The following is a 22,902-nucleotide window of genomic DNA, read 5'->3' as shown; positions in this document are numbered from 1 at the left end:
AATACAGCAAAAGTGATGATAAAATTTGCTCTAAATGTTGAAGAACTGCTCCCCCTGGTGTCTCATACCCATGTGTACAGGTACACCACTCAGGCCACGTCTGAAATGCATTATTAACAGGCTATTGTTTTGTAGATTTAGATTTTTTTTTGTCTATAATGTCATGTCCAAAATAGGGATGCCAGGTCGGAAGTTGCAAGAAACCTAGCACATAATCACTAGGAAAGTTACATGGAAAATACAATAAATTACAATGGCTAAAATGGTGAGATGGTGAGAAAACGTAGTACATGACACATGGTGTTGAAATGGAACAGATGGATATAGATGAATCATATTCACATTCTAGAGGTTTGCAAACAAACCAAAGCAAACACACAAACTACCATAATCATACCCATAATAATGAAGCTGGACCAACACACCAGCTAACTGATACATTGTATTTCACTATGCAGTTCATTAGCATCTAATATATAGATCATTTGAGGTAATGATAAAAAAAAAGTAAATTGAAAAATCCTTGAGGGTATTATAATGAATTAAATGTTCTCTCCACATCCTAATAGAAGAAGACTGTGTTGAGTTTCATAATTTGCCTGGGTCTCTTAGGATGGAACAGATCGTGTTTTGAAAAGAATCTCTGGATCTGTGAAAGAGTTATCTAGTTAAATCATAATTTTCGCATTGTGTGTTTCATGTGGTAATGTGTGTGCTTGCTTTGGTTTACATTATAATACATTAATACAAATAGATTTGTATTAATGTTTTCATTATTTTGTTAAAAGGGAGCCTACTGTAATTAATACTAATTAGATATAGATTGCTCAATCCGATACTACACAATAATATATACAAATGTATCTGTATACATGGTTTTTGCCTCATTGCACATCATTTTTTCAGTCATCAAAATATTCATCTCCTTCGGGAATAGATAGAACTTTTTATATGTATAACATTTATTGCATTCAGTTGAGGTCCTCAGTGATGTGCACCCCCAGGATGGAAGAGTGATCTCTGGGAGGCCTACTGTAGTCGATGATTAGCTCTTTGGTTTTGTCAACGTTGAGAGCCAGGTTGTTCTCCTGGCACCATTGTGTCAGGTTCTCCACTTCTCTCCTGTAGGCTCGTCGTCGTTCGTGCTCACTGTGGTGTCGTCTGCAAACTTCACCACTTGATTGGAGCTGAACATGGCCACGCAGTCGTAGGTGTACAGGGAGTAGAGAAGGGGGCTCAAATGCATCCCTGAGGGGCTCCTGTGCTGAGGGTCAGGGATGCAGAAGTCATTGTTCCCATCCGCACCACCTGACGTCGCTCAGTCAGGAAGTTGAGGATCCAGCTACAAAGGCTTGGGTTTAGACCCAGACTCTTTAGCTTGGTGTCTAGTTTGAGGGGGAGTATGGTGTTGAACACTGAGCTATAGTCTATGAACAGCATTCTCACATAGGATTTGTCTCTCTCAAGGGGTGAGAGGGTGGTGTGAAGTGATGTAGCAATGGCATCGGCATCGTCCGTGAATCTATTCTGACGGTAGGCATATTGTAGGTAGGGGGTCGAGTGCAAGTGGCAACATGTTGATCATCTCACTGACAATCTCACAATGTTTCTTGAAGCATTTGCTTACTATGGGTGTGAGTGCTACAGGCCTCAAGTCGTTTAACCCGGTTACTTTGCTCTTTTTCGGGATCGGGATGATGGTTGCTGTTTTGAAGCATGATGGGACTTTGCTCTCACTGAGTAGAAAATATATGTGAAAACACCCACCAGCTGCCTTGCGTGTGTTGATGCGCCGGAAAGCTAAGTATACATCTCTAGAGATGGTGTCTTTCATCTGAGTCTGAGGCTGCTCAACTAAGCTAAATTCCATCACTGCGGTGTGAGCTGCAGTCCCATCGTTGTGACTCCTCTGTGTGTTATGAAGGAGGGACCTAAGACGTGGAGGCGTATGACCTGAGTCTCGGAAAAGTGGGATTCGCTCCTTCAATAAGCGCTCAAGTGTGGAGACGCTGATGTTCCTTCAAAGTATATAACCGAATGAAACTCTTGTCACAAACGTTTTTCTCCCGTGTGGATACGTTGGTGTGTCTTGAGGGAACGTAAAACACGGAATCTCTTGTCACACTGTTTACAGAGGTAAGGTTTTTCTCCGGTGTGGATACGCTGGTGTGTCTTGAGAGAACCTAAAACACTGAAACTCTTGTCACACTGTTTACAGAGGTAAGGTTTTTCTCAAGTGTGGATACGCTGGTGTGTCTTAAGAGAACCTATATCACTGAAACTCTTGGCACATTGTGTACAGTAGAAAGGTTTTTCTCCTGTGTGGAAACGATGGTGTCTCGTCAGGTCACATGACTGAATGAAACACATGCCACACTGTTTACAGCAGAACGGTCTTTCTCCTGTGTGGAAACGCTGGTGTCTCGTCAGGTCACACGACTGAATGAAACTCTTGTCGCACTGTTTGCAGTGGAAAGGTTTTTCTCCAGTGTGGATACGCTGGTGTGCCTTCAGATTACCTGACTCATTGAAACTCTTCCCACACTGTTTACAATGGAAAGGTTTTTCTCAAGTGTGGAGACGCTGGTGTGCCCTCAGAGTATGTAACATACTGAAACCTTTGTCACACTGTTGACAGTGGAAAGGTTTTTCACCAGTGTGGACACGCTGGTGTCTCTTCAAACAATCGACCCGACTGAAAGTCCTGTCACACTGTTGACAATGAAAAGGCTTTTCACCAGTGTGGACACTCTGGTGTCTCTCTAGGAAACTTAACTGACTGAAACTCTTCTCACACTGTTTACATAATGTGAATTGTCTTTCCTGTGAACGTCATCTGAGGTGTTTTGACTTCTCTTGGTTGAGCTAAAGGATTGGTAAACTGTTGATGACTGTGAGATGTTGGTTCATCTGTGTCGTCTCCTTGTTTCTGGCTGGTAATAGAGCTGGTGTTTTAGAGCTGAGGTGATCTGTCCATTGCTCTCTCGTCTATCTGTCTTTTTCTCTCTCTCTATCATCCTCTCACTGCCAGCAAAATATCTCAAAGCCACTGTATTGAATTCTACAGGCAACGTCACACCTTTTATAGACGGAGCAGAGCTCTGGTCTGATGTACCACAAAACACAAACCGCTGCCACGCATGCACAACGACACCGATTTGCACAGCTGCAGTTTGTGTGTGAATGTCCTGAACTTGCCACTTTCTTACTACTGGCCTCGCTCTCCATATTTGCAAACCCAGTTATGGTCATATAGATTCAATGGACCACCATGGTATCCTTTTAGAATAACCTTGAGTGTACTATACCTACCCGTACTGTTAATAATCATGTTAATAAAGGATTCAATCAATCAATCAATCAATACTAGACCAGCACCGGCCTACTGGGGAACATTGCATGTTGGGAATGCATGCCCCATTCACTTATGCAATACCTGTTGTATCCATTGCCAGAGTACCCATTGTACCATCTGTCTGTCTGTGTCCCTTTTATGCCCATATATGGAGATTTCTGTATCTGTCTGTGTCCCTTTTATGCCCATGTATGGATTTCTGTGTGATGCATGCCCAGATATGGAGTACAGGCCAGTCTATGACGTCATATTGATGACATCAGGGTACTCCATATATGGGGATTTGCAGATTTCGCGATGATCCGCCGATCCAACCGACTTCCCACTCAGCTCGTGACTCCCTCGAGTCCTCAGCGTTATGAATGCCCAGTTTAAAGTTGATCGTTTGGGAAGTTGTCAAGATATGCTGGTGACACACACGCACACGCGCACACGCACGCGCACGCGCACGCGCACACACACACACACACACACACACACACACACACACACACACACGTTGCAACACACACACACACACACACACACACACACACACACACACACACACACACACACACACACACACACACATTTGAAATATTTATTTATGTCCACATAATAAGAAGTACAGGATGTACAAAGGACATAAACACTGCCAGTGCAGTCAGATGAAGGGAAAACAGTTAGTTACAAGGCGCATGTAAAGCAGTAGCCTGGTAAACCCTCCCTCCGGAAATCTAATTTCTATTTGATTCCTGGAGTGATGAAATGGAATTGAGATTTCCGGAGGGAGGGTTTACCAGGCTAGTAAAGCAGAGCATTGTTACATACAAAACAAAAATAACTTTATTTTGTGAATGTATAGTGTGAATGGTTGGCCGATGGCTCAAGGCTCCAAAAAGTCCATAGATACAGTTTTGGAGTATTTTATTTGGGATTATTAACATGTAGATTATACAAAAATAAACAATAAGACTGACCAAAAGCAAAGTTCCAAAAAATAGGAAATAAGGAATAAACACTTGACGGCTAAAATACAAGAAAAAACAACTAACCAAAACGCAGGCCCTGGCAGCTCTTCCCTGGTGTTGTCACCTTCAAGCCCCATGCAAACTCCCTACACCTACATCAATGTTTTTCCAAATTATTTTCGATACATACAATTCACTACATATTTCAGGCAAAATTTATATAAAAAAATAACAGGAACAAACACCCCTCCTCTACAGGATTCAAATAATGAAAATAAAAAAGTAGCAGATCTACAAGATCAAAAAGTGTCGCTTCGTGCTGCATTTCGAGCTTGCGGATCTGCAACTTTTGATACTTTTGTGTGACGTTGTAGTATGATCAAGTACCGCATTAATTTATGAAAAAAACACAAACAATTAGAATATGGAGAGAAGAGGTTTCTGCCCGACAGCGACGATTATGCTCTTTGAAATATAGGACGTAGATGGGACCCAATAATCATCCCTCACAGAGCAACACTGTTGGGGATTTGATCAGGGGAGAGATAGTTGAAGGGCATCCTCTTTCCCTCATTCCTTTGTGTGATGCCACAGCCGATGTCTGCTAGCTCCTTCCTGAAGGCGTCCATGGCCTGCTTCACTGGCTTCTCAATGAAGTGCTCATCGGGGTACATGCCTAGATACAGCTGAGGGATAAACCACAAACTTATTTTAGGCCAGTAGTTCTCAAACTTTTTCGTGCCAATCTCCCATCTGAAAAGGTTTTGTGCCAGGGACCCCCAGAAGAGAACATAAATTCAAAATGTTCCAAACATTTTGAATTAAAAAATAGCAGATATACAAGCTCGCAGAGCGGCACAAAGTCAAAAGGTCATAGAACAACTGTGCTAATAGTACAATACGGGGAGCGTTTAGTATACCTCATTGTCCTGGTACTGGGTGAGGGCCCAGATGGCCCCCAGGTGCCAGCAGGAGCGCCCGCGGTCTGGCAGGCTATCCATGATTAGCTTCACGTCTGCCACCCCCTTCTTCATGGGAGGGGGCTTACGCATGGTGGAGGGGGCGTTGGGGATCCAGGAGCACCAGTCATACTGAAGCACACACAGGGAAAGGTGTGTTGGAATGTATCACTATACTATACTCCCTGCTACTAGCAGGGGTTCCCAAACCTTTTCAGCTCGAAACCCAAAATTGGTGCCTCGCTGGGACCGAAACAAACAAAAATTCATAATAAAAATGAAAATGAAAATGGCTGATCTACAAGTTCGCATCGTGAATCGTTGTGAGCTTAAGGATTGTAAATAGAAAAGTATTTTTGTAATTAAAAAGTAGCAGCTTCTTAACCTGATCATTACCATTCTTGCAGTCCAACTAATGTAACACTTCTGTTTGAATTGACAGGTTGCTATGGTAAAAAAGGTGTTTGTATGAGCTGATATGACTTTCCGCTTTCTTGTAAAGAACTCACCTGTCCAGAGTTGATGGCTGAGTGCTGGGCTGATGCTGTGAAGATGGCCACTGTCACATACTCTGTGAGCTCCTCGCGTGTCTTCAACAACTTGGGAAACTCTACACATTGGCAGAAACAAATGAGAGATGTGGGCTTGCATCGTTGCATCATTCAGACATTGACTGTAATGACTGACCGTCCGATTGCCCGGTGCAAGTCAGAAAGATTTGTTAAAAGGAAAGGCATTAAATTAAATTGTTATTAAGAACATGTTTAACAAAAGCAATAACTCACTCCAGGCACCATTGTTTTCAAACGTGTGTCAATTTTTGAGTCAAGGGTTTAGCAAGCGGACCCAAATGCAGAGCACCGGAATGGATCAGGCAGGGATTCAGACAGACAGACAGACAGACAGACAGACAGGCAGACAGGCAGACAGGCAGACAGACAGACAGACAGACAGACAGACAGACAGACAGACAGACAGACAGACAGACAGACAGACAGACAGACAGACAGGCAGGCAGACAGACGTGTGCTAGCAGTAGGAGTTAATGGGTTTGAATTATACTGTAGTATGCTTGTAGGACTGAATGGGTTTGAATATGATGAGCCATCTCATGAAAATCTGTTTCCTACAGTACATTTCCAGTCTGTCCTCCCTGTACAGTACACACCATTGTCAAACAAACCAATGACATATTGAAAGTGGAATGCTACAGGCTTTAAACACGCATGCACGAACGCACGCGCGTGCACACACACACACACACGCACACGCACACACACACACACACACACACACACACACACACACACACACACACACACACACACACACGCACCCACCACAGTAGTGGAGGTCCTGCAGGCCACAGCTGACCACGTCTTTAACAAAGGCCTGTATCTCCTCGTCTCCCTGCACTGTTTCATCACTGCAGTAGTAGATGTTCACCACAGCTGACACGAAGCTGCAAGGGGACAACAAAAAAAATAATACTGTCACATTCTCTATAACAGTCGTTGTCAAACATTTTCATGTCAAGGACTAGCCTGGTTCCAGACCATAGACCCCGCTCACTCTCTGAGTGGACTGCTCCTCTTGGTCTGGTGTCATAATGTGAGTCTATGGCTTTTCACGGTCGAAGAAAAACCTGTCAAATCAGAGTCGGAGGTGGGAGTGTTCTAACGACAAGCCAATCAGCGAATATCTGCTAAAACAAGCTTTGCGATGACGTCAGATGTAGGCGGATCCGTGGATCTCTTGTGATTGGTTTAGGGAAATTTGAATCCCCTCCCACTGGTAATCGTGGACACTGCAGCCAATGTCAGACTGAAGCTCCACGCAGCTTCAGGCTGATAATCAGGCTAGTCAAGGACCCCCAAATTGATATGTATTTGGCAATGTATTTGACCCCCATCGGAAAGGTGTTGTGCCAGGGACCCCATGACAGAATATTTTAGTAAATATATATATATGTGTATATTCCAAATTCTTCACAATTCTTTCAAAAATATCAGATCTACAAATTTGGTTATTTAGAATAGCTGTATAAAAAAAACAGGATTAAAGTGGTTAAACTGACTTTGATGATTCAGATTCAGTATTATAATAGGCTATAAAACACATTTTGCTGGGCACCCTCTGAACCCCACAGAAACCCCCTCAAGGAGTCCTGGAAGTCCCCGGACCACACTTTGAGAATCACTGGTCTATAGCATTATTATTTTCCTCTGTGTCTGCTCGCTCTCGCTTGCTTAAACCTTACTTAACTCCATATTCTCCACAACTTTTGATGCTCTTATTCTTTAATGAATGCACTACTTCATCGTATGCAAAAGCAACACAAATAACAAATCTACAAGCACTTTATTATTATTTAAATCAAATCAATTGCACTGGATGAATTGGAACACAGGTTTTTTTCTCCTATTTTCTGAAAATGAACGGTTTTGGTTTCTACCTGACACAGCGACGATATGAAGGTGTAATTGGTCACACCTCTTAATGGCTTCCCACACTCTGTAGCCATCGTCTCTGTAGAAGTAGGTGGGCAGCTCCTCTGTGTTGTCCATGCCGCGGGCTTTGATGCTGTCGGGGAAGCACAGCGATCTAAAAGATAATGACGTCATTCCCTTCCGGATCAGTTGAATATGGCCGCCTCCGCCAGTGCCATTGGCCTAGATGAGAAAACAGGAGGATATAGGCGTGATTCAATATTTCACTCATCGTCCCGCCAACAAACGGTTTTATTCCAAGGGCCCCCAAATGAATATGTATTTATCAGCGGACCTCATCTGAAATTATTTTGTGCCAGGGGCCCCCATACAAGATTTGCGTTGTTAAAATATTCCAAATTGTTCACAATATTTCAAGATTCTTTAAAAACAGCAGATCTACAAGCTCGCAACGCGATACGATGCGTTGTGAGCTTGTACATCGGCAACTTTCACATAGGGTTAAAGTGGCTAAACTGATTTTGACGCTATATTAACACATTTTGCTGGGGAAACTCTGGAACCGCCTCAAGGACCCCTGGGGGTCCCTGGACCCCACTTTGAGAATCACTGAGTTAACAGACATCAAGATCAATACCATCAGAGTAGACGTTGCCATGTTGTTTTGTGCCTTGAGATGTGAACCCTTTACTGATTCCCAGTAAAATCAACCATTAGACTACTCAACTGCAGAGTTGGCTTTGATCTCCACTATTATTGGACATTTTTTCTTTTCTTTTATAATTGGCCAAATTGAGGCACTAGAGAAAACGCCATGGAGTCAGAGAAGTCAGGGGGGTTCATCCTAGAAACTGCCTGTTAGATTATGAGATCTGATATTTTGGTCTGAAAGTGATAGGTCATCATGGGTCACTAAGTCACTTACATGGGTTCATCTATCTGGGAAGGGAACATGACTGTGATCAGAAAGTTTCATGGCAATCTTGTTCGATTTTGAGATTCTGGCCTCAGGGTGGCAGTAGAGGAAAGGACATTGTGTAATCAAAATACTATCTGGGAGCATGCTCATTGAGTACCATTGAGTGCCATTGAGTTTCATGGCACACTGCCATTTGATTTTGAGCTTGTAGATCTGCTGTTTTTGAAATCTTGACACATTTTGTGCAAGTGTAAATTCATGAGTTCATGAAGGTTCCACCTAAATTCTGCAGTTTTTTTTTTTTTTTTATACTTTTTTTTTTTTTCATATGGGCACCACAGTGAGTAGTCATATGACTACAAAGACAACACAAAATACAACGTTGGGACAAATCAGGACATAACAAAACAAAAAGAGCTAAACAACTAAAGCACCAAATGAACACAAAATAGACATCATTAACAGGGGAAAAAGAAACTAAAAATAAGAAAAAACAAAACACGACAAGAAATTAACTGGAGAAAAACAAAAACAGAAAAAAACAGAAGACAAGGTATGGAGGCACATAGAGACTAACCCATGTTCAAGTTCATATTCTTTACCACTCTTTTTCTCCAACAAATTCTGCAGTTTAACAGAATATGTTTTGGGGGATCAAAGTAGCTATCCTCAGAGCCCTGATGTTAAGCTAAAAATCAATTGACCTTAACAAAGACAACCCAAATTATTAAATAATTCTTTCTCGTTGTCTCCATAAGGGAGACATTATCTCTTGAATTGTACATTTGCTCACCTTGTCAAAAATGCCGCCCTCACCGATGAGCTGCTCTCTGGCCTTGGTGTTGATGGCGATGGTGAAACGAAAGTGTGGGATAAGTAGCTAGAAGAAGGCAATCAATCAATCAATCAATCAATCAATCAATCAATCAATCAATCAATCAATCAATCAATCAACCAAATATCTATGCAGAATGAGATGAATCCAAGGGGGAACATCATTACCTTATAGACAGGGTGGATCGCAGGAAGCTGCCTGTAGAGGGCGATAGCAAACACCTCAGAGATGAGGTGGGTCCTCAGCAGGTGTGTGACGTTCTGGTGGATCTGGAAGTCGGAGGAGCGGACCCACATCTTAGCCAGCAGCCAGTCATACTGGGCATCACTGGGCAGGAACATGGGATTGTCCTCCCCTGGAGTCTGTCCCAGCTGAGAGATGGCAGAGGGATACAATGGTGGAGAAAATTAAAATAGAGAGAAAAAACTAAGATGTTATTATGTTATGTTATGTTTTATTTATTTGCCATGGACATCATAATTACATTGGACAGACATTGGACAGGCTTTTCTCAGCAGAATAACTGCTTGGAAAACAATCAAATACGGGGATCACTATATTCAAAATCAGACTCAATACATAAACTTTAAAACAAAGGCAGCATAATAATACCAATAAACCAGTCAAAATCTATTCATGCCATAATCATAATCCGTTTTTATTGTCCCTTAGGGATATTCCATTTCATAGTCTGTTCAACAGAAAGAAACACAACAACATAACACAATACAACACAACACCAAGACAATACATAAAGTCCCCATGGGATACACAAACCAACATCTCAGCAAGGCAGTTAGTTTAGCGCAGCAATGGCTGAGTGGACTCAAAACATACCTTTTTATCAGAGCTTTTTCTTAGGTCTTTTATTTAGTCCTCCCCCCCAGAAAGGGTCTTATTGTTGCTGAATGCTTTTTTAGTTGGTTTTGCCCTGCTTTTATTATTTATTAATTTTTAAATTATTTTTAAAACCCTGTAGCACTTTTGGATTTCCAAGTGTGTTATAAATAAAATGTATTATTATTGTTATTGTTATTATTATCATTATTAAAACTCCTACTAAAACAAACTTTTTGCCATTTCAAAGTTCTGTATCTCCGTCCGGATGGCATGATTGAAAAGTGACGGTTGAGGGGATGATCATTAAAGTTTTATCAGACACGTCCACCTCCTACTGTATAAGCCAATTGAACTTCAAACTCCATATGAACCATGCTAGGCTCATTGAAAACACATGGTCCTGGTTCTGGTGACTTCTAATGTGTGAGGGGGATGTGTTTTTTCAGTTACTTTCTTTGTTGTTTATCTTAGATTTGTATTTATTTAAGGAAATTATCATGAAATAAAAGTAATTGAAAAATAAAAACAAAAAAACATGGCCCCCTCAGGCAGAAATGCACTTTTTAATTCACCCTTCCTTTACCACTTAAACCCCAGCATCCATAATATAGCAGATGGACAAGCTCCCAGCGTGTCGCGCTGCAACGCGTCGCGCTGCAACGCGTTGTGAACTTGTCGATCGGGTATTTCCAGCAAAAGCTAGCTTTCCCCACAATAACAGAAAATGGAAAATACACTAGCATAGAACCCTGAGGGACTCCGCTCAACCATGGGGTTAAAGTGGTTAAAAGAACAAGTATAAAATGGGAAAATATGTGGGAGTGCAGCTGCCCCAGGAATGCCATGCTAAGAACACCGGTGACTGTCGTATAGCACCCACCTGTATGGCCAGGGGCATCATGTTGTTGTGAGTGTTCCTGTAGAGCAGACAGATGGGAGCTGACAGGTACTGCTGGGTGTCTGGGTCTGTGCTGTTTGCACTGATGTCTTCTAACATCTCATAGTCTGCTATGTAGATGTTACCTGCCTGAAAACACACTTTAAACCGTTTGTGTGTGTTTTTAAAAAAATCGTCGCTGTCGGGCAGAAACCTCTTATCTCCATATACTAACTTTTCGTAAATGAATGCCCTACTTGATCAGTGTTACGCGAAAACATCACAACTGGCAGATCTGCAAGCTCGAAACGTGGCGCGAAACGTGGCGCGAAACGTGGCGCGAAACACGGCGCGAAACACGGCGCGAAACGTGGCGCGAAACGTGGCGCGAAACGTGGCGCGAAACGTGGCGCGAAGCGACGCGTTTTGAGCTTGTAGAGCTGCTACTTTTGATGTTGTTAAATTTGAATCCTGAAAAGTAACAGTTTTGGACATATGAGGTTTCCACTCGACAGAGCCGATATGTTTTGAATGGGGGGGGAAAAGCCCCCCGTGCTGTATTGTTTTCCCCTTGAAGAAAAAACAAAGTCAAAAGGACATATTATGATCACATCACATAACTGCTGATCAAGTTAATACATTAAATATGTGCATGCAATTCAGCAGTACGTCATCTTCATCCTCCTCGCAGGGCATCTGTATTGAATTAGTGCAGCTGCTGTCAATCTAAGATCAAAAGCGCCTAACCAAGGATAAATTGCAATAGTAATGTGTCATAGTTTTTATTGGTCATAAAACCCTCCTATATACTGTATATATTAAACACTTGTAAAATACTCCAGGTCATAACCCAGCATTTGTATGCAGAAAATACCACCATGGTAGATGACTGAACGAACAGCCTGCAGTTCGGCTACAGTCCTGGAGATGATCGACTTTTAGTCTGAGCATTCATCAGATCGAAGAAAACTGGAAATTGGGATCTGCACCTTGATACCCAGGATTGTCTGCAATGATCTATTCCCAGGGGTTATGGCTGCAATTAATTGCAGGACCGCTCAAGAACCATTCATCCCAACAAGTTTACACTGCACTTCCTAGGGGTCCTGAGCAATACACCTGCCGAATGTCAACTTCAAACAGTGTTCGGTTTTCGAGAATATTGCCACTAGGGCAAATGGTGGCAATTTAGAATTTCTGTATTTTCATATGATTCTTTAAAGGTTCTATGACATTCATTTTCACTTTTTTTTATTTTTTATGTTTTTTGGGGGGTTTTATGACCTCAATTACACCCAAAAAATCAGTGGATTTTCTGTGGTCTGGGGTTTTCTGAATAATTAGGCTGAAAAGTAATCTGAGCTTGGCCCTTCGGCAGTGAGGTCACAGCCGATTAATCCCGCCCACTCTCCTCCTCGCCCCTCCCCTCCCCTATCCTTTCCTGTGGGGGGTGGGCGGAGCAGAGGCGATGATTGACAGGCAAAATCCCTCACCAGCGACACCCGCAGGCAAAGATTTCTTTTTTCATTGCAGTTGAAAAGGCTTTAGAAATGTGAGAGAAAAACACCTGCCATGGATCAATGGAGTGGAATTTTTTGTTAAAACTTTCTATACACGTTTGAAGGACCATGACAAAGACTTTTAATGTGTGGTAAAACTGAACGTCATGAAACCTTTAAAATCGTGTGTTTGTGTGTTTGTGTGTTTGTGTGTGTGTGCGTGTGCGTGTGCGTGTGCGTGTGCGTGTGCTTTCACCTCAGAAAGAATTATAGATAGCAAAATGAGTGAAAGAGATCTGAATAGAGAGTTGTAGCCTACTGTACCTCTATCTCCTGCTCCAGAGTCATGTTTCTCTCCAGACATGCAGCCACCATCTCATGGCTAACGGGGAACTTGTCTGGGAGCTTGAGGCATTTTTGGATCACTACGGGGTTACAACCATTCAGGAACTGGTAACCAAACAGCGAGTCCTCCTTCCAGTGTTCCATCACATACTCTGCACACACAACAACAGAATAGAATAGACCTTTGTGTCACCTTTTGGCAGATGCTACTTTTTTCTATGCTGTATGTTTTTGTATGTTGGTTACGGTAAGGTACGGTTACGGTTACGGTTACGGCTACGGTAAGGTAAGGTAAGGTAAGGTAAGGTATTTAAATCTATTTAAGCCACATTTGGGTACCCTGCACCTTATACCAGAGGGCATCAGATCACACCCATCATATAGAACCTGGGTTACATCTCTATTTTTTTTAGCTTGTCTTAATGTAAGCCTGCTACTGGGAGCTGTCTTACAATCTTCCCTGCAGTCTGCATCAGTCGGACCAATTTGGACCTCAGTTGCACTGAGAGATTACCAAACCAAACTGTGAGGCCAAATCTGACGAGGCTTTCCATCCATTGATGGTTACCTGGTATCCTACTTTATCTGAGGCACAACATTGATCCCTCTGCACTCTATTTATGTGAGTATTTACCCTGTTGTTTGTAGAGTTCAAGCTTACTCTGCTTATTCTAATCTGAAACGTGCACTTTAAGTCTCTCTGGACCAGAGCATCTGCTAAATGCTGTAAACTGTAGATATAGCAGAATGTAGAAATCTAGAACAGAATGGGATTAGCTAAATACCTATTCAGTTTTGAGATTAAGTGTGATTTATAAAGATCAGAGTCTGACCTGACATCGTGTTTTTGATTCTCACAAAGATGTGTTCAAAATCAGTGAAGTCGTCCCAGGAGGACTGGAACATGTCTATGAACTGGTTCAGAAACAGGTTCTCTATTCTGTAAGGAAGAATGGATGTCATTATAATCATCATCATCACATTAAACACTTCGTACAGTGATCCTCAACCTTTTGAATTCCAAGGACCCCCAGTTTGATATGCATAGGCCACAGACCCCCATTTGACCCCCATTTCTACACTTCGTGCCACCCTGCGAGCTTGTACTATTTGTGTGTGTGTGTGTATTTTTGAACATTTTTTAAACATTGTGAAAGTGTGAGAACTACTGATTTAGAAGGCATTTGTAATCGGCCTCAGGTCTTAATGGGTTAACTCTGAGAGTGTGCAAATGGAACCAAATGGACCCTTGCGGGTCCATTTGGTTCAATTTGCACACTCTCAGAGTTACAGACCCATAAGGGTCCATTTAGTTTAGTCCATTTGGTCCACGAACGTGACGTTGAGATTGAGACAGTGACTTCATGTACAACACTTTCCAAATGATTCCTAAATAGTGAGATTTCCACACATTGTGAGCTTGTAGATGTGGTATTTTCAATTTGAACATTTGGTTAAAATGTGTGAAGTTATTCAAGTGGCTTAAGTCGTTAATAGAATGAAAAACATATGTGGGTCTTGGGATTCACATGTGGATCTTGGACTTCATCAGCCTGTGACATCATTCACATATAGTATGATGTCATTTGTGTACGGCATTACTATGACTGAATATCCACATTTTGGCATGGTTTCAGCCTGATCAGAGCCCCATTAACTTCCATTAAAAAAATAAAAGTTTAATTTAATTAAAAAAAAGTAACACTATATGGGAAAATGGAGTGGGAGTAATTCTGTATCCATACAAAATCTGACGCTGATCGGCCCGGCGGTTTGTGAGATTAACCCCAGACAGACAGACAGACACACGCACACACGCACACACACATACGCGCACGCACACAGACAGAGGTTGGTTCTCACTGTCGAAAACAACACAACACCGGGTGTGAGCTGCCTATAGTCTGGAGGACCTCTACACCCAGCTCAACAGATCACTGAGGATCATTAAGGATCCCACCCACCCACACAAAAGCGTGTTCTCCCCTCTGCAGTCCCAGAGGGTAAAGGAGTACAAGATCCTCAAAGGAACAGTTTTTTCCCCCCCATATTATTAAACAAAAGGAAAAAACGACTGTGCAATTATACTCGTTCACACATGCACTTTGTTTTTACTGCTTATATTGTGTCTTTTTCTATAATCCTTTTTAAGCCGTTGTTTATGTTTTTATGTAGTGGAGCTTTCCAGTTTAAGATTTTTACATGCATGTACCTGCACAGCGCATCTAATTGACAAAACTAAAACTGAATGTGAATCAGTAGTACAGTGCAGTGTACAGATTGGAAGCAGGAATCAAATGTAAATGAGTTTGCACAAGCACAATCCATAAGCTGGAAATCATTTCTCGCATTTCTGAAAAAAATATGATGCAACGTGCATGACTTCATATCTACTTAAAACAACTTCCTCAATTGTAAACGAGATGATCATTGTCCTTAATTTGTGTCTAATTTGATAGAACCTTGTAGCTCTGTTTTCTTTTCTTTTTACTTTTTACAAACAACACACAAACAACAATCTTTGTATTTTATAGAAGCCTTTTTGCTAATTCTCTTCATCTTTTCATAACTATGACAACGACCTGTGACAAACTGTTATCAACTGTTACTGGCTGACAAGTAGTATAGGGCCTACTGCCTGAAGATCATAAGTGCAGTATCTCCCCTGGCCAAATGGGGATTCTGTCTTGGAAGATTCATACAAGTTTGGTCTCCCATGCATGGGAAGGACATGAAACTTAAAGATTGCAGATTTAAGATAGTGTCAACTAGAACCAGACCGATATATCAGTTCGGCCAATATTTGATGTTACTGACAACATTGTATATCACTTTCAACCTGCATGGTACAGTATAGAAAAGCAGGTCTTGTGTCACAAGCTTGTAGATCGGTTATTTTAAAATGCTATTGAAAAACTTCAATTTTACGTTTTTCAAATTGATTACAATAGATTTTGTTGTAGTAGTCTAGGACTCTCCAATAAAGTCGGGATTGGCATTGACCCACACATCGGGCAGAGTGATGAAGGCAGTACGTACGCTTTACTGTAGTTCAGTGTGAAGTCCACGTCTTTGTCACTGTTGAACCGGATGTCCCGAGGCAGGTCACTGTACTCTTTAGCATCAATGCTCATAGGGAAGCCTGGTTGCCACTCACTCCATCTATAGTAGGATTAAAGGAACAGTTTGGTGCTGAACATTGTAACTAAAGCGTTAAAGGAGCACTTCACCCAATTTCCTGGATTCAAGTTATTTGGAAAGTAAACGTGGATCTTGCCTGTACACTTTTCGCCTCCATTCCACCTCCTTGTGTCGGTGTTGCTTGCCCTGCGTTGTGTTATCGTCCTGTGGCAAACGTGCTAAAACACAGATAACAAACACATGTTTAGACTAGTGGAAGAGCTGCTATATAAAACATTTCAGACAGTGTATACTGTATGTATGTATTTCAATCTGCTGCAGCCAGATTGAAATACAAGCTTTAGTCAGAGACCGGCATGACCTACAGAAAAGTTTAAAACGGGACACTTTCATCTATAAAGGTCTGTTCACACCAAGCACAATAACTATAATTACGTGAGATGGCTTGAGATAATTGTATGAGATAATTACGTGAGTGTCCAGTCCACACTGATAAACAATAACAAAACAGTGGCACCAAACACGTACTGCTTAACCCAGTTTTCACTAGTAAGAGACCACACCTTCTGCTCAAGTTAAACAGCATTTATTGAATACAATGAAATGTATGTGTATTGCTGGGGAGCCCGAGGCGGGGCGAGACTCAGGGTGGGGGTATAGTCTCGGGAGCCAGGCGACCGCCGCGGTTGCTCTGCTCAGGAGCGATCTGTCTGCTCGGGAGCGGTCTGTCGCCTTCGCTCCGACACTACCCCGCCCTGGGGCTCCTGGAGGATGGAGAAAAACAGTTAGATGAGCAAAATTGGTGAGAAAGGAGGTGGTTGGGGAGGAGGAGGGGATTTGGATTTGCAAGCAGCAAAATCAAACAGGTACGCGATACAATCGCAGATGTATTTATACTGTGGTGATTGCAGCGTGGATTGGCTGAGAGATAAGCAGCACAGCTGAACTTGGTGAGGTGATAGAGAACGGGAGTGGCCAGGTTGATCAGAGGGAGGTCTCTACTCCTGAACATGCGTTGAATACAACTACATGTGTCAGAGCCCACACGGAGGGGGAGAGAGACAGAGATCCCTGTGGTGCTGAAAGACACATGCAAGGCTATAGATAATCTGACTCTGATTATTTGCATTAGCCCCCCCCGCTGGTGTGACCGGCGCTTATCATGGACATTGTCTTAACTGGTCTCTGCAATAACACACGATTTACATTTTGTTTCTATTGTTTGTACCGGTGGGCACACAAACACTACTGTGGCCATAGGGGGTACCATGGTAAAATGGCCCTGTAGGAGGGGGGCCTGTTATGGCCATATAGGCACAACCTTATACTATAGGTCGGAGGGGGAGAGGTATTTGAGCGTTAACCTTAATTAATTGTCGTTGGGCCTCGCAGCCCAGGGCCCCTGGGCACTGGACCCCTCTCCCTCAAGAGGCCTTGCCTTTCGCCAGGCCACAGTTGCAAATATTAAGGTAATATAAATAATTATAATACATATATGGACCAAAAGACAGACATACAGTCAGGTATGCAGACATGACTTAACGACTACCTCGTCCATCACGGAGAACTACTTCCTTGTCGCCCACCAGCCAGCGGAAGCAGGGAAACTCGACGCACTCCTCAGCCGGGGTCTTCACCGTGATGTACCTGCAGTACCAGTCATCCTGCACCCAGTACTTCTTCTTCTCAATCTTCACCATCTCAATGTCGCCCAGGTTCTCCCGTACGTCCAGATCATACGAGTCCACCTGCGCACAGGCGTTGGCCAAACGGTACATAAAGAATACACTGAGTTACATTTACTTTGTTTGCATTTTTTACTTAAATGTGATGATGTTTTTTTCTTCTATCCACGGCAGGCCCGAACGGCCGGAGGCGGGGATTATGTTTCCGGTGCCGTGAGTGTGTGCGTCTGTTCACCTGTATGTCTATCTGTCTGTGAGCAGCTAATCTCGGGCACCGATGCACCGATCGGCACGCACACTCCCAGTAAGACTTAACCTCCACCCCAAATCTTTCAAATCTGCCTCATGGTGGCGCTTGTAGTGGCATCAATGAAATGGCAAGAGAGAGTATAATAGGAAAATGTAATCTAGCACAGTAAAATGTATTCCAGTATAAATATCACAAGTAAATGTCACTAAATGGCTATGTAGGGCTCCATAATACTGGCAAGCACAAGGGCCTGTTGGGAAATAACAAATGTCTCCATCTCACGAATGGTGTTATCAAGGTGTTATCAAACTTTAGATGGTGGGAAACAATTGGACAAACAAGTCTGATGCCAGGAAAGTTGTGTAACCAGTAAATGTAGCACGTACCAACATCCCTAAGGACCAAGATAAGGCCAGGAGGCCATGTCATGGCAAAAGTCTATTGTTAAGAACAGGACATGATTTATAGATGTATTGAAAGAGAAAGATGAGGGATAATGACGGTATAAAACCCAACGTCAGGGTAGATGAGCCGCAGACAATCTGTATCATGCTTGCTCTGTCTCTGTAGACTTAACCTCTGCATTGCATAAATAAAGCCACGCTTGAGATTCAACATTTTGTCTCACGACTCTCAATCAGTTCTCTGGAGGAAGAACCCAGCCACAGATATATCCACAACACGCTATAACAGGCAGACTTTTTCGAAACACTTTTAGCTGATGTGTTACAGATGTGGTCCAAAACTCACACAAATTGGTACACATTATCTCTGTAGTCATGTGATTTAGACCAGTGGGTCCCAAACTGGGGGTCAGGATCCCCAGTGGGGTCCCCAATCTATTTTGGGGGGTAGCCAGATGATTAGCTTAATGTGCAACATTGTTTTATCACGCCACAGTAAACAAACCAACATGCAATATAAGTGTGTACAGGGTATCTGCACATTTATGAAGTTACAATTTAATGACTTTTAAGACCTTTTTAATACCAAATTGTCAAATATTACGTAAGAAAGAGGCAAACATTGTGAAAATAGCCGAACTACAAGCTCACAACTCCTCGCAGTGCGAGGCGTTGTGAGCTTGTAGATCAGCTATTTTCACAATATTTATCTGTAGAACCTAAAACTAAATGTAATGCCTACAATTCCAAGTACTTGTCAGGATGGGGGGTCCCCAGTTCAAATATGATTATCTTAGGGGGGGTCACGGCCTGAAAGGTTTGGGAAACCTTGATCTAGACGTATCTGTCATATTTTTCTGAATGCCATTCCTATTGGCTATGGTTGGCTTTAAAAGTTTGCGGGAGGGGCCTGTTTTTCACAAAATGTTTTTTGTTAAAATGCCGCAAATCATGTCCGCATGTCCCATCTGGTGCTTGTTTCTATTGTGCTCATCATGTCAGACAATACATTACATATCAACAACAACACTAAAAACAATAGATTTTCCCCAAAAAAGGGAGGGGGGTGCAGAGGATGCCACCCACACAGGGCTCCTTCACTGGAGCTCGCTGGGGGAGTGCGCTGATCACATATAGGAATGTGGTTTAAAGCAGTGGTTCTCAAACGTTTACATATCAAGGACCCCCAAATGTATATCTATTTGGCCGCAGACCCCATCTGAACATATTTTGTGCAAGGGACCCCCATTCAAGATTTGTGTTGTTAAAATATTTCAAAAATATTCTAACATTTTCTTTTTTTTCAAATAGCCGATCTACAAGCTACTAAGTTTGTAGATTTTCAAATAGCCTATGTACAGTAGGCCTACATATAGGGTTAAAGTGGTTAAACTGATTTTGATGCTATATTCACTCATTTTGCTGGGGGCCACCTCAAGGACCCCTGGGGGTCCTCAGGCCCCACTTTGAGAACCACTGGGTTAAAGGACTTTGAAATCTGATTTACAAACGTCCGTTTACGAGTTTTTTTTTTCCGTTTCAGGCTTGAGCAACACATTCCAGACCAGAGGGCTGTGGAATGTGTGTGAACATATGCAAACAATTAGCATTGTTGTTTCCTGTTATTTCCCTGCCTCGAGGCTACTGACACTTCTGCTAAACTGAAAAACATGTCAATCCATCATCCTGCATGTCCAATTTATTTTACTGTATCAACCAATAGAGAATATCCCAGTGTAACGTATTATTACTATTGTTATTTAAATTTTTAAGCAAAGGTCTGCAAATAGTTTATAACTTTACCAACTTTCCCAAGAGATAAAAAGGTAAAAGGACAGACTGTTTTTAGGTGCAAGAGGATTATTTACCCAGGGTAGGTAAGCAAGAGTGCTTTTTTTAGCAACTCCATGCTTCACACACACACACACGCACACGCACACACCCGCACACATACACACACACACGCACACACACACACGCACGCACGCGCACGCACGCGCACGTGCACGTGCACGTGCACGCGCACGTGCACACACACACAAAACCTGGGAGCTGCCCACTCCCATAAGACCACAGTCATATGAGAGTGGCTATAATTGGCTTCGCAAGTCAATTATAGCCAATCGGAATGGAATATGAAACATGAAATATGATACATCTTCATATTACTCTATTTTAGAATAGCTATAGTACAAATAGGGCTGTGTGGTTAATATATGTTTTTTGATACAAATCTGCAAAGTAACTAAAGCTGGAAAGCTGGAATATTTAAAAAAACTAAAAACATTGCAATCCAAAATACTGCATGTCCATGTCATTTTAATATATCATCCTACATAAAATAGTGAATATTCCAGCGTCATTTTTGCTCTACATTTCTTAAGCAAAGGGAGGCATATGAACATACTGTATCATCACACTTCCATAACATAACATGCCAACTTACCGCCCCCCTCTCGAAGACATTGTACAGAGGTTTGTCCAGCAGTGTTCTGTCGCTGCATCCCTCTGTGCCGAGCAGAGTGATATAGATGTAGTCATCAGTTCCTTCAAACCACTGATTCCCTGTAGCGACGGTGACCGTGTAGGAAGGCATGATGCACAAGACACCTTCAGCTGATGACCCAAGCCTCTGGCACAAAGCTCAGCGTCTGACTGACTGAGACTGAACGAGACAAGTCTTCAAACACTAACAGGCAGTCTGTGCTGCTGCTCCCACCTCCTCATGTTTCTAATCCAGTGGTGGAAAGAAAAAAGTACCTTTACTCAAGTAGCCTACTGTGCTTGAGTGCAAATTTGAGGTATACTCTTTTACCTTACTTGAGTATTTCTCTTTTTTAATACTTATATGCCACTACATCTCAGAGGCAAATATTGCACTTTTTTTTACTCCAACACAGTAATTTGACATCTTTAGTTACTGGTTGCTTTGCGGATTTAGATTATTAATACAAAACATGCATTAACCATTTAAGCCTCATCGTTTATACTTTTATCTACATGCTTACTTACAGTTGTGAGCTTGTAGATCAGCTATTTTTGAAAAATAGAAAAGAAAATAGACACATTTTTAAAAGTGCTTTGGTACTGTAAGCATATTTGGATTCAAATATGTTGGTACTTTTACTCAAATAAAGTTTTTAATACAGGCCTTCTCCTTGAAACAGCAAATTTGAATGGTAATGCTACTTTTACTGTTTGAAGTAAAACATCCGAGTTCTTATTCCACCATTGTTCTATTCTAACCCCATCACTTTCATAAACACACACTCAAACACTAACAAGCACTCTGTGTTGCGACCCGACTGAGGATAAGTGGTTGAGTTAGTGGTTATGTTAATTTGTTCCATTTGTTGTCTCCGCCAGGCCGAAAGGCATGGCGAGAGAGTATGTTTTGCCCCCTGTCCGTCCGTCCGTGTGTCCGTGTGTGTGTCCGTCCTGTCTGTGTGTTAGCAGCTAATCTCCGGTCGCTCCGAAACTGTGCACACACACTCCCTGGATGCCAATTCAGAACCTGTGCCCCAATTTTTTCACATGGGCCTGTTATAGCGCCACCAGAAGGCCGATTTGTGCAAAACCCATTTTTTTACATTACTCCCACAGATTTTATCCAAACTTCATGCAAATCGGTACACAGTATCTCTACAGTCACGTGATCAACACAAATCTGTCTGATTTCCCATATTCCCTCCTCATTGCCTATGGTTGGCTTCCAAAGTTTGCAGGATTGGTCCGTTTTGAACAAAAAGCCTCAAACTATGCATGCAGCTTGCGATTTCCATGAATTTTCACACGCACATTCCCACTAGGCCGAGGAAGAAATGCCTCAAATCATGAATGCAGTGTCTGATTGCCGTGAAAGACCTAAGAATAACCAGGAGGCCAGAATAACCTGGCGGAGACCTGTGCTCCGAGGAGCACTTTTTCTAGTTTGATTTGCTCTCAGAAGCCATGGTGAATGGAGAAATAAATCAGAAAACCCGCTTCTTGGTGTCATCCTCTTTAATGGAAGAAAACTTGGGCGGTCAGCTCTATATTCAGAACACAACGTATTTATTAATCAGAATATAGAGCTATTTAACACTTATTTTAACCAAAGAAATTCACTTTTATTTATCGTGTGTGTGTGTGTGTGTGTGTGTGTGTGTGTGTGTGTGTGTGTGTGTGTGTGTGTGTGTGTGTGTGTGTGTGTGTGTGTTCACACATGTGACTTTACTTTGACAAGCAAAACTAAGTAACTTGTTATGAACTAAACGTAAAGATGAACTAACAATAAGTTAATAACTTATAATGATGAAAATCATGTGCCACTGGGCCTAGCCAGTGAGCCAGTCCAACTTGGGAAACCCACGTCAGCCTAACACACAGCAATCCACCACATGGAAGTTTT

The 22,902-nt window shown here is 42.3% G+C and overlaps 1 protein-coding gene across 1 annotated transcript; it reads right to left on the bottom strand.

Moving 5' to 3' along the window:
- Positions 1-4,252: 4,252 nt before the first annotated feature.
- Positions 4,253-21,191, bottom strand: LOC308103398 (polyunsaturated fatty acid 5-lipoxygenase-like). The gene is made up of 14 exons (XM_080453355.1): positions 20,959-21,191; positions 17,723-17,921; positions 16,310-16,391; positions 16,072-16,194; positions 13,866-13,972; positions 13,012-13,184; positions 11,192-11,338; positions 9,639-9,842; positions 9,430-9,516; positions 7,761-7,939; positions 6,608-6,729; positions 5,777-5,877; positions 5,229-5,399; positions 4,253-4,994 (listed from the first exon to the last, which is right to left on the bottom strand). Exons 1-14 carry the CDS (start codon positions 21,106-21,108, stop codon positions 4,815-4,817), a joined length of 2,025 nt encoding a protein of 674 aa, XP_080309481.1. The 5' UTR covers positions 21,109-21,191; the 3' UTR covers positions 4,253-4,814.
- Positions 21,192-22,902: the final 1,711 nt, after the last annotated feature.

This window comes from Gymnoscopelus braueri (genome assembly GCF_963280865.1).
Source record: "Gymnoscopelus braueri genome assembly, chromosome: 2".
NCBI classification, from domain to species: domain Eukaryota; kingdom Metazoa; phylum Chordata; class Actinopteri; order Myctophiformes; family Myctophidae; genus Gymnoscopelus; species Gymnoscopelus braueri.
Note: the sequence above shows the minus strand (reverse complement) of the source record. Positions and strands in the feature narration are given on the sequence as shown.

What these genes read in the sequence shown, in the direction of transcription:
- LOC308103398 (XM_080453355.1), bottom strand. Translation starts at nt 21,108, where the DNA reads ATGCCTTCCTACACGGTCACCGTCGCTACAGGGAATCAGTGGTTTGAA. An exon ending in CGATCCACCCTGTCTATAAG is followed by an intron (nt 9,517 to 9,638) that starts GTAATGATGTTC and finishes GCCTTCTTCTAG; the next exon opens with CTACTTATCCCACACTTTCG. An exon ending in GTGTGGGAAGCCATTAAGAG is followed by an intron (nt 6,730 to 7,760) that starts GTGTGACCAATT and finishes GTCCCCTTGCAG; the next exon opens with CTTCGTGTCAGCTGTGGTGA.